The following is a 13,616-nucleotide window of genomic DNA, read 5'->3' on the forward strand; positions in this document are numbered from 1 at the left end:
ATAAGTTAACAGTTAACATACCAATATGTTTACATTAAACATACAAAAGTTTAATGTTAAGATATATATATTAACAATAAACATAGATATCTTAACTGTTAACATACGCATGTTTATAGTTAACATACGTATCTTTACGCGGCCAAAATTTTGATGCGCCAGTCTACTTCTTGTCATCTTTTTTTTTTGACATTATATTGTGATACTATTCTAATTGTAATATAATATAATATGTACTCGTGTTGTCATAAATTTATTTAAATTTAGTTTTTTTGTAAATTCATTCTTAATTTTACATTCAATTTTCATATTTACATACGTAAATGTCTTCAACTATCAGCCTAACCTTCAAATTGTGTCAATTACAGATATCTTAATAGTTAACATACGCATATTAACTATTAAGATACGTATGTTTAATGTTAATATATATATCTTTGATGTAAACTTATCAGCCACCAGCCATTTTAACATGGCATATGTTAACATTAAACAGGATATGTTAACTGTTAACATATCCTTCTCTGTGTGTAGTGGAGTGGTAGTGAGCCGTAGCCAAGTGTCAAAATACGTATACAGATTTAATATTATAAATAACAATAAATAAATTGATAATTAAAAATTGATTGTCGAGGCCGGTATTTTTCCAGAGCGTATAAAAAAAATTAAATATAAATGTTCAGTAGAGAATTCTATCAGTCTCACAGGAAAAAATTTTAATTTAATATTTCATATTTTTTTAAAGCCCAATAAGTGCTTAATCAAAAACAAAAACTTGGAAATGGTAGACCGTCTATTAGTGTGGAAAAATTTATCAAAAATGGTAATAACATGATAAAAATATAACACTCAAATGTATTATTGTGTGTAATTGTCGTATGTTTTATTTAAATAAAGCGCCAAAAACGATCTGAAATGCGCCATATTGGCTCACGGATAGGGTTAGTGTGTGTGCGTGCTACTAAACCCCGCCCATAGGTCAGATCCCTCTCGGGCCCAAACTTTGTTCACGAATAGGATTTACTTTTAACTTTAAGGAAGAAATTTCAATAAAAAAAATCTAACTACAGAGTATATTTTATCTATATTACGTAGGTTGAACCCTTTGAAAAAGAAAATACTACTTACATCATGTTTTGGTTCAACAAGTGCTTCGATGTACAACTTTTCTTGAGGATCGATTTTTGGATGCTCAGCTGGAGTATCATAAACATACAGTAGCCAAAAGATGTACCACACCATTCCCAAGCTTCCAAACAAATAAAAAGCTAGAGGCCAGCCACCCCAAAGAGTTAAAGAGCACAACCACCCACTCACCGGAAGTGAAATTACAGTTCCAAAATTGGCACCTGAAAAAATATTTTATATGGGTGATGTTGGCTGTTAATAAAAATACTTGATCTAGCCTCTGTAAATTAGTGCGAATAAGCACTGTAAAATATTTCTTCTAAATTTAAGAAATAAACTTCTTGACAATAAGTTGTTTGTATTAAAAAGAAAATTGGGGGATATTATCATATCCCAGACAACATGTTTTTTTATTCGTTTCTTATAAGAAATTTGCTCACGATTACGGAAAAAATATGGAAAAAGATTTCTACGACTACGCAAAGTGGTTAAAAATGAAGTTGAAATATGGAAAAACCGGCTATGTATACTAGTAACTGTACGATACGTCACCGAAAAATGTGACGTGTTTTCGCATGTTGTCTGAGATATGATAATCTTGCCGAAAATCAATTATTCCAAATGAAAAAAAGTTTGTTTAAGAAAAAAAAGGAATCTTGTGCACACTTGGAAAAAAAATATATAATTTATATATAAAATTATATATAATGATTATGTATAACAATTATATATATTTTATGTATAAAATTGGGTGGAATCGTGTATATAAATTATTATATTTAAAATTTACTTCCCCTCCCCCCCTCCCCCTACCATAAATTGATTTTATTTAAAAATTTCCTTAACTTTTAATTTTAAAAAAATCAAAAACAAGACTTTCATCGGAATTTGAACCCGGGCCCTCCTGGTTCGGAGGAAAGTACTTCACCTCGAAGCCGCAAATCTAATGATAGATCTTTATAAAAATATACATAAGAATATGAGTTTTCTCAATTCTTTTACTTTAACAAAGAGATGTTAAAATTGAAATTTTATGTATTGGAATAAAAGTCAGTAATAGAATTGTGATTGAAACAGCAAAGTAAAAAAATTTAGAATAGTCATATTCTTATGTATATTTTTACAGGCATCCATCATAAGATTTGTGACTTCGAGGTAAAGAAGGATAATCAGAAGGGCCCGGGTTCGAATCCTGATGAAAGATATGTTTTTGATTTTTTTTAATTAATATTTAAGGAAATTTTTGAATAAAATCAATTTATGGGGGGGGGGGGAATTTGATAAAATTTTCTATAAAATTTATATAAACAATATATATAATTTTCTATAAACTATTATATATAATCGTTATATATAAATTTGATATAATTTATATACATGATTTCGCCTAATTTTATATATAAATTACATTTTTTTTTCCGTGTGGGATTGACCAAAAATTACATTTAAAAAGAACTTTTAATAGCGCTCAGGACGACAATTGAGGGTCCGGACGCATAACCGGCCGCACGCTCGAAGCCCAAGAAAACACGACGTTGCTCTAGGTGAAAAATCAAACATGAAAAAATAAAAAAAAAAAAAATACAATCATTTGTAGAATTAAAAAATACATATTTTTCTCCAAGTAAATTTTTTGTTATGATTATTAGTTAACGAGTTAAAAATTAAGGTTGATTCCGAATATCTGAATTATTGATAGACTTTCGATTTTTTTGCCTTATTTTCTAGATGAAATAATTATCTATATTGTGAATTTTTTTGAATTTTTTCTTGTTTGCTTTTTTCGAGATATTTAGTGTCAAAGTTGACAATTTTAACACACAAAGTATACGCGTTACCTCATGTTTTTACGAATAACTTTTTTTTGTGTTGATTTAAAAATGTACATTTACTATCAGATTGCAGCCCTGGACAAGACAAAATTTTGTTGTTTTTCGCGGGGAGTATACGTGGGGGATTTACAAACTGGCAACGTTGTTCTTCTCCCCTACGTTGCTCGTTGCTTGCCAAGAGGGGAATAGACACTGATCGACACACAGACATACACACACACAAGCTTATACTGTACTTTTTTTTCACAGTGTTTTACGATGTAAGATTTGCGTGCTGTAATAGTATTAGTGTGTATTGGTATAGACTTGCTCACACAGATACTATTACAAAACTTGACTTTTTGATCAGTGACGCCACGAAAATTCCAAGGACAGGGGATATAAAATACAGCGCTACAGTATTCGGGCTTTTCAATAAAATATTGGCACGGTGATGGGACTTGGAATCAACCTTAAAAACGAAATTATTTTTTTTGACAAAAATACTTTTTTTTCAATACATAACTTGTGATAACTTTTTTAAAAATAAATAAATCAACTTGAAAATTTGACTGTAGCTTTATAATAATCTAGCGATGCCAACAGCATTATTGAAAAAATTATTCATTGATAATTTAATTTAATTTATTTAATTTATTGTCCCATGTTGACGGAAAAATTCAATTTGTCTAACTTCAAACGAAAAAAGAGTCGGAGAAATTTGAAAACTGAGTAACTTGTCAGTGACAATATTAAGGAGCAGTATATCAAGAAGTTTTATACAAATTCTAACGTATTTTTATTAATTATTTATCGAGTTATTAATTCAACAACAAATTGCGCGTCTATTGTTTGTATTTTTATGAATATACAAACACGCGAGCATACACGTTTACGGGAGAGAGGGAATCGATCATGCATATATAGCCTTAACAGCGGCTTGTAATTTGTTGTTAAATTAATAACTCAGTAAATAATTAATAAAAATACGTGAAAATTTGTATAAAACTTCTTTATATACTGCTACACAATACTGTCACTGACAAGTTACTCAGTTTTAAAATTTTTCCGACTCTTTTTTCGTTTGAAGTTAGACAAATTGAATTTTTCCGTCGACATGGAACAACAAATAAAAAAAATTAAACAATATCAATGAATAATTTTTTCAATAATGCTGTTTATCGCTAGATTATTATAAAGCTACAGTCAAATTTTTAAGTTGATTTATTTATTTTTAAGAAAGTTATCACAAGTTATATATTGAAAAAAAAGTATTTTTTTCAAAAAAAATAATTTTGTTTTTAACTTTTAACTCGTTAACTAATAATCATAACAAAAATTTACTTGAAGGAAAATATGTATTTTTTAATTCTACAAATAATTTTATTTTATTTTTTTTAACTTTTCATGTTTGATTTTTCACCCGTCGTGCAACGTCGTGAAAACAACCCGTTCTTAGGCTTCGAGCGTGCGGCCGGTTATTGCATCCGGACCCTCAATTTGAAGGATCAAACACAGGTGTTTCATCGAAATACCTCGATTTTTTCATCTTAGGCATGGAGGTTAGTAGAAAATTGATTTTATGTAACGATATAAGTAAATGCGCAGCATTATTTACTACTTTCAGCCATAATCAATGCAAAAAATGTAAAACGACATTTTGTAAGCGTTGCTGTAACTGGGCAGGCTATACCTCAATCACGCTAACTTACAGAAGCTTGCTTTTGGCCTCCTGCTAGTTTAAGGCTTTGGCCACTAGCATTTTGACCAAGTTCTATGCCATAGCACTATGGAAGAAAACGTTCACATATAACAACTTTAGGGCGGCGTTTTAAAATCGTTTCTTGACTTGTAAACATTTTGCTTACAAACACATAAATAAATAAAAATATAACCTTTCTTATTTGTTGACAATTTGATATTTTGACAGTCAATCATTATATATATGTACCATAGGTGAATAAGGGGTGTAAGCTTTGCTTTTTACTGAAGCCGACATTTCAGGGTAAATAGGGGCGCTGGGATCGGACTCAAACGACAGTATCACGCAGTATCACGTAATCTTTTATCTTTAAACATAGTCGTACAGGCTAGAGTGAATAAGAATATTTTGTTCTGTCTTTTTTTTGGTCAAGGGCTGATGTCAGCGCTGCAGCTGGTAGTTTTTCGAACTGACTTACTCCTAAATTTAGGCTTCAGTGACAGCCTATGCTTTAACACAGTAAAAGTTTACATCACCCCATTTCACCTCTACATGATATACATGTGTAAATATAAACAAAGAAATTTATTAACAACGCTAACCATTGTTGTTGTATTTTTAATGTTGGCTGTATCAAAAAACTATAACTACTCAACATAGTCCTCGGCGGCCATGTAAATTTCCAGTGAGATATAGTGACACAAGTGCTATGGCATAGAATAGTAGAACTTGGTCGAAAAACTATGCTAGTGGCCACATGCCTTAAGGAGGTTATGCACAAATTACTCTTTTTTTAAAAAATATAATGAGAATGTTCTGAAATTTTGTACACAAGTAGATCTTTTCATTCTGAATACAACGGTATAATTATTTTTATGTTGATCGGTTAAATTTTTAATAATTAATTATAAAAATAATATTTAACATTGGCGAGATTTCAACCATTTTTTCGGATAGAAAAATGATGAAAAAAGTCTTGAAAAAATCACACATATATTAGAAACCGAGTTTTATTAATTGCGCGAAAAATTTTCATATGTTGATCGGTCAATTAATGAGTAATTAATTATAAACTTTACAAAATTAGATGTGGCAACGTATGGCATGTTCAAACACACACACATACCCGCAATCCCATATATTGTATATGGGGCGCAGGCGCTTTTCACTTTATTTTTACAGTGTAGTCGGCTTTCAGTTTTTTCTGTGACGTCAGAAGCCCCCCGCAACACCCGCAATAAATTTGTGCATAACCTCCTTAAGCCACATCCATTTCATTACTCGATTCATTTATGTTATGCATCAAAATTACTTTATTGTTAGCTAAATATTTCTCACCTGAATAAACAAAAGCGGCAAATTTATTGCGCTCCAGTGGTGGAACCCATTTCGCCAGAATAGTATGCATAGCTGGAACTGTATTTTGAAATTTTGGAATCAAGAAATAATGAGAATAAGGTGGAAAACATATACGAAATATTACAAAAGTTCCTGAATATTTTCATGATAATCTGAGAGCAAACTACTTCGGGTGAGACTCAAACCCGAAAAATTACCTGAAAAATGTTTTTTTACTAAGCTATATAGAAAACAACAAAAGGCATGGAGCTGAAGTTGTTTGGAATTATAGCAGGAAAATTACAACGGCCAGAGATGAGTTAGGCTCTGAACATTAAGCATTCTAGAATTCTATTCACGAAAAGACTTAAACTACGATAAAGAGTTGTTGGGTTTTTAAATAAGTACCACGAATTCTTTTATAATTTTTAAATCGATCTAAAGAGGTAAGCTAAGCGGTGAATGTTAGAAATAAGAGGATTTTTAGAAAAATATTTTTTTTTCTGAAATTTAAAAAGTAAAACTAATAAAACTTATGAATACTGAAAGATAGGGATCCACACTGGAAAAAAAAATCCTAAAACTGATACAAAAACTTCTTAATAATGGGAGTATTGTTCTCGCAAAAAATGTTCTTGGATTATGGACAAATTGTCTTATATTGAATAAATAGTTCTTACACTGAGAAAAAAAAGTGAGAGCACAACTGAAAAGTGAGAGCACAAAAAAAAAAAAATGAGAGCACAACAAACTAGAGGCGAAATCTTATCCTGTCGCTTTTTGTTGTGCTGCAACAAAAATTGTTCTATCGTTAAACAAAATTTGTTGTGCTACAACAAATTTTATTGTATCGTTGAACAAATTTTATTTAGCTGCACAACAATTTTTACCATCCAATAATATTTGTTGTGTTGCTTAATAATATTTGTTCGGCTGCTCAATAAATATTGTCCAGTTTCAAGACAAATATTACAGTGCTGCACAACAATTTGATTTTCGGGTGTTATCGGTAAGACTCGGTCTTGTTTGTGTGCCTCGGTATATCTACATGGCATTGTGTGGAATTTTCTAAGTCAGTCTAAGTTGAGATCAGCTTTGGTGTGACTGACGTTTTGAAAATAAATTAATTAATCCCAAGATGTCAAGTTTTAATAACATTTTTATCATTGAATTATAAACTAAAATATTTGTGAGCAACTAGATAAATAACCAAACTTGATATTTAACAAATCACATCAACAATAAAGTATGAAATTATATGAAAATGACAAACATAACCTGCATCTGTCATTTTAATGCAGAGATTTTTTATTTTAATCTTTAATAATTATGAATATGAAAAATAAATCAAAGCATTAATTTGAATTAATTTGTTCCTTAATTGTTTTTCTTCTTTTTAATTATCATAATGAAAATTTATTTCGTAATTTTGAAAAAAAAAATATGGTTTTAGAAATTTTGTTATGTGGAATAATAAAATTATTAAACTAAATACAAAATATTTTAACAAATTTTGTTGTATGTCTATTAATTTTCGTTTGGAGCATGACAAATAAATTAAACAATTAAACAACTAATATTACTCTGCCAGATGAACAAAAACTGTACTACCGGCAGAACTAATATTATAGAGTTTCAACTTCGCCTCTACTTTGTTGTGCGGCACGACAATTTTTGTCCTGTTTTCTCAACAATATTTGTCGTTTTTTTTTCTCCGTGTAATTAGAGAACGAAAAATTTCTTGAATTATGAAAATATTGTCTTGGATTATAAGACATAAAAAAACTGAGAAATTACATAGAGGATTCGATCACTTTTGTCGTTGTTTCTGTTTTTAGCTGTTTGTCCGTAACTCAGTGAAATTGCGAAAAAACAAATTTATTAAAGGAATGCACCCCTTGTCACTAATAAATGGTAAGAGAAATGTCTTTTAATAACCACTTTGAATAACTAATATGTATTTCAATATACATATACTTGTCAAGACTTTGGGTGCTAATTGGGTGCATTTTTATAACAAATATTTAAATTTCAAATTGTTTGTAAATATAACAAATAATGACTACCACAACAAAAAAATCAAAAGTATTTTAAAGACAGCCATCCAGACGTTCCGGAAGATTGAATGACTTTACGAACGGACCCCAAATTGATACATATACGTACGTATTTATGGATAGGTGTGCTCTTTCATTTTTTACACTCTGAGTACGCTCCGTACTGTTTCACGTGGTGGTGGACAGTTGGCCTAGAGGGTGTGAAATATCTGACCTAGGAAAATTCTTTCCAATACCTGGCGTTTTGCCTGAATTTGCTATGGAAATAAAAAAATTTGCCTGGTAATTGTTTAATTGTTATTAATTATTGAAAGCGAGTGTGGAAGTTAGCCGAAAAAAAATTTCTAATTAATTATTGCAAGTTTTTTTATCGGTAATTTGTAGAGTTTGATTTGCTGAATCCGAATTTTATTGCTTCGTTATTTGCCTGATGATAATTAATTAACTACAATAATAATAAAAAGCTGAAAATTAAGGGATTACCTCGGCCAGTCACTAATAATGACAATGCTTTGAAATTTTTACAGTAGATTCTTGAAATACTGATACATTTTATGTAATTTTTTGGTAATTGTTTGGAAGCTCGTTATTTTTTTATTAATTTTCAAAGTTGACAACTTTTAACATGGGCTCTTATAGAGAATACGATTTTTGTCAAAAAAAGTTCATTAAAATACCGATATCTTTAATCGAAAAAATGACATCGTGAAAAAAAAACACTATTGGGTTATCAAGTGACAAAACAAAACGTATGGAAAAAAATTAAAAGGTTTAGAGCTTAGTTTTTATAATTAATAATTAAAGTATGAAAATTCATCTAATCGAGCAGTATATATGACGTCTACTATATTCTAATGTATAACACCGAGTAGCACCGTGCCGATGCGGTTTAAAAACGCCAGTAATAAATCCCACATTGATACACACATACTGTACAGCCATATTACACTAACACAACTGGTACAACCAACTGGTGTTTCACGATTTACACATTTTTTTTAACTATTGAATAAATGTTCAAAAAAATAAAAAGTTGATCAATTATATTTCAGGGATTAATAATATTAGGTTATTATACAATAATTATTTCAACAAACTATTGTTTTATCAAAAAAAAAAAAATAAAAAATTCATCTTTTTGAGGTTGGCAATGGCTCTTGGACCAATGTATTAAACATAGGCTTTATCCCCTCTCGTATACCCCAAAATTTGGCCGAGGTAATCCCTCAATAACTAGGCAGAATGAGTGCGCATGCGCATACTTAATCAGCTGTCATTGTTATTATTATTATGACATATTTTATATATGTACTTGCAATATTGTTTCGTTTTGAATTTTTGCTTCATTCTCTAGATCGAATTGATAATTTTAATTCGAAAAAAGATCATTTTGTTTAGATTCAATTCATGTATCATATTAATTGTAGTCAAACTATTTATAAAAATATTGTGTTTAAACATTCTTGATAGTTCTGAATATTATTGCTCCATTTCTTTAATCATAAATTTTATACATTTCTTTCTTTTTATGTTTTTATATAAATAACATGTGTATAAATTCAGTTGTTACTGAACTACGCTTTTTATCATTGCTTGTCGAGAATTGCATTCTTGCCAATATGATTTCAAATAATTTATCCGACGACAATATGCGATGAAAGGACTCTTGTGTTGCACGTAATGAATTATTCAATCGAAATTCGAATCTAGAATAGGAAACTAATCGATTGTTATAAAAATTCAAGTGACATATGGAATATGTCATAATAGTGCTATTAATACTTGTGACAGCTGTAAGGTACGCGCATGCGCACTTGCTCTTCCACGGTTATCAATTTTCAGCTTTTTATTACATATTATTTTAATTAATGAATTAGTATCAGGCAAATAACGAGGCAGAAAAATTTGAATCCAGCAAATCAAACTACGAATTAACGATAAAAAAACTTGTGATAATAAATTAGAATTTTTGTTTCGGCTAACTTCCATACTCATTTTCAATAATTAATAAAAATTAAACTATTAACAGGCAAATTTTTTTATTTCCATAACAAATTCAGAAAAATCGCCAGGTATTGAAAAAAATTTTACAAGGTCAGCTATTTCACACCCTTTCAGCTAAGTGTCTACCACCCTGACACGGGCGTTATCAGCTACTTATTTTGAAACACCAAGTATTGAATACGAACAAGTTTTGTTTAATTCAAGATTTTTTTTTTCTTTTTATAAAACAATTATTATGTTAGAAATAATTTCTCTCAGTGTATCAGAAAATGTTTTCAGTGCTCGTGCAAACCTGAGGTACTATATACGGCAGTCCGATTCACAGGGCAAATTTTATACAGTTAGCGCTTTGTTTTGTCGCTGATGGCGCTTGTAAAATTTTTTTTATATAAGGTTCTGACCTATTCACCATGGCATCTGGTGACCGAATCGTAAACTATTTCCAAATGGTCGGAATCATAACAATAATATAACACATACAGGACATACCAACACATACAAATAGTGGAGTGGTGTGAGTCGCAGTCAAGTGCATGGTAGAAATATACAGGTATGTCCATGGTAGAAATATACAGGTAGGTCCATGCGCATACGTTTTTTTAAGCCAATGAGAAGTGCTGACCACCGGTTGCCATATTGGCTAAAGTGGCACGACTTTATTTAAATCATAAATTAAAATACATATTAAAGATGATCTTAATAAAAGATTGAAATAATAAAAATACATAAACACATGATTAATTATCAAAAATATAAAATACATATTAAGCTTTTATTTTACATATTTTTTCAACTTATTTTTCTTTTTTTTTTTTTTTTTTATCCACCATAATTTGCTCATTAAAACTCTAGGTCAAATGTACGTAGCAAGTAAAACCAAAACGGATACATCAGTGCAATATTATACCGTTCTTTTATCAAAAAAAAGTTTGTCAATAAATATAAAATTCTTTTATTTTTTCAAATTATTTTTGTAAAAAAGTAAAAGTTCAATTTCTAATTGTTTTGCAACATCTATAAATACGTAGAATTATCAAATATTATTTTAAAGTTTTATTTATGATTGATGTAACTTTTAAGCATACCATACATAAATAATTAATAGTACAATAATAATAATATGACGGACACACAGATTTACACACATGCAAACAAGATGGCCGCCAATGGTCTGCGCAGTAGATTTTTATTTTCGACCGAGGCATGGACATACCTGTATATTTCTACCATATTATTTGATAATTCTACGTATTTATAGATGTTGCAAAACAATTAGAAATTGAACTTTTACTTTTTCACAAAAAACAATTAGATAAAATAAAAGAAATTTTATGTTATTAACAAACTAGAATTTGAATAAAAAGCTAATATTTTGCGGATGCATACATTTTGTACCGCGTTGACTCAGTTTTTATCAAATTGAAAAAATAAAATGAAAAAAATAAGTGCAACATATCATTTTATTATTTTAAAAATTATTATACAATCTTTCTATCTTTTAACTTTGATTTTAATCTTCTATCTTTAATATGTATTTTATATGATTTAAATAAAGTCGCGCTGCCACAATGGCAGTCGCTTAAAATATTTCATGGTAAAATACGTATGGGTGCAGATATTATAATAATGATTATAGATAACAATAAATAAATTAATAATTAAAAAATGAATGTCGGGGTTGATATTTTTTCAGAGCGCAACTTCATCGTAGAAACTTCATATAGGGCACAAAAGAAAGGTCTGAATTTGTAGTATTTTGTAGTAATAAAATTAGAATTTGTAGTTCAAAAATAAAGGGTTAAAAAAACGGTTAAAAGCAATTTTCTTCAAAAAATCGACTAAGGACGTTGTATATAGGTCGAAAATCTTCGTCAGAATTTGTAGTAATTTGTAGTGAAAAAATTAGAATTTGTAGTTCAATAGTTTTCCCGGAAAAATAATTTATTTATTAGGGTATTTATAAAACGAGTTTATTAATAGAAAATTAGCGTGAAAATTATCAAACTACAAATTATAATTTTTTCACTACAAATTGCAGTAAGTCTTTCTGCATTAAAAAAATATTACAATTTTCATTTTGGACAATAAACAAAAAAGTTATGCATTTGTTTATTAATATATCAAATTTTAAATGTTAATTAACTTTTTCTTTATTAATCATAATCAAAATAAAATGTTTATTTAATGCAGAGGCAATTTGTAGTGAAAAATTAAAATTCGTAGTCTCATAGTTTTTTACGAAAAAAAAACTTGTTTATAAATACCTTAATAAACAAATCAATTTTCCGGGAAAACTATTAAACTACAAATTATAATTTTTTCACTACAATTTTCTAGAAGCCTTCCTGCACCTAACTGACATTATAGAATAATATTATGTTGATAATAAAAGAAGTTATATTTATTTAAACATTCTGGAGTAAAAAAAAAATAAAAAAAAAAAACTATCTTCCCGGGAAAATTTTTTTCCGAAAGATAGATTCAACTACAAATTTCAATTTTTTCACTACAAATTACGGCAGGTCTTTTTGCATTGAATAGACATTTTTATTTTGATTTTGAACAATAATTAAAAAGTTAATTAACATTTAAAATTTGATATAATAGTAAAAATTGCATAACTTTTTGTTTATTGTCAAAAATGAAAATTGTAATATTTTTTAATGCAGGGGAGCCAGCTACAATTTGTAGTGAAAAATTAAAATTTGAATATCTTTCGGAATTCCCCGGAAGATAGGTTTTTATTTTATTTTTTTATACAATGTTTTAATAAATATAACACAATATAATATATGTAATGTGGATGGAAAAACCTAAGAATTGAGTAATAAGTGAATTTTGTAGTTTAATTCCGGAAAATTAATTTGTTTATTAAGGTATTTATAAACAAGTTATTTTCTAACTTGAAAAATGACTACTTTAATTTTTTACTACAAATTGCAGCAGGTTTCCTTGCATTGAATAGACATTTTTTTATTTTAAATAATAAATAAAAGGTTAATTAATAATTATTATCTGCATATTAATAAACAAATGCATAACTTTTTATTATTGCAAATGGAATTGTAATTTTAATGGAAAGAACACTACAATTTAGTGAAAAATTATAATTTATAGTTTGATAATTTTCACCAAATAAACTTGTTTTATAAATACCTTAATAAATAAATTATTTTTCCGGGAAAACCTTTGAACTACAAATTCTTATTTTTTCACTACAAATTACTACAAATTCTGACAAAGATTTTTGACCTATATTCAACGTCCTTAGTCGAATTTTTGAAGAAAATTGGTTTTAACCCTTTTTTTAACCCTTTATTTTTGAACTACAAATTCTAATTTTATTACTACAAAATAAATACTAAAGAGCTTTCTTTTAAGCCCTATATAAAGTTTCTACGTTGAAGTTGTGCGCCAACTTCACGGAGCCCTAGAGACCTTCTTGCGTATGAAATTTAGAAACATAATATTTCTATGAGTGCGAACGAGATAAAAAAGGAGAAAATCTTGTTTCTCACTTCAACTTGAGTATTTAGACAAAGACAAAAATTTATTTTTATTCATTGTAAAATAAAA

At 28.7% G+C, this 13,616-nt stretch overlaps 1 protein-coding gene across 1 annotated transcript in view; it reads right to left on the minus strand.

Moving 5' to 3' along the window:
* The window catches only part of LOC122857619 (sialin), a 54,805-nt gene that overhangs the window by 31,732 nt on the left and 9,457 nt on the right, over window positions 1–13,616 (minus strand). The window contains 2 exon segments of the mRNA XM_044159872.1: window positions 1,129–1,349; window positions 5,980–6,057. Coding sequence (XP_044015807.1) covers window positions 1,129–1,349; window positions 5,980–6,057 — 299 coding nt within the window.

The sequence above is a fragment of the Aphidius gifuensis genome, linkage group LG5 (genome assembly GCF_014905175.1).
Source record: "Aphidius gifuensis isolate YNYX2018 linkage group LG5, ASM1490517v1, whole genome shotgun sequence".
Classification (NCBI taxonomy): domain Eukaryota; kingdom Metazoa; phylum Arthropoda; class Insecta; order Hymenoptera; family Braconidae; genus Aphidius; species Aphidius gifuensis.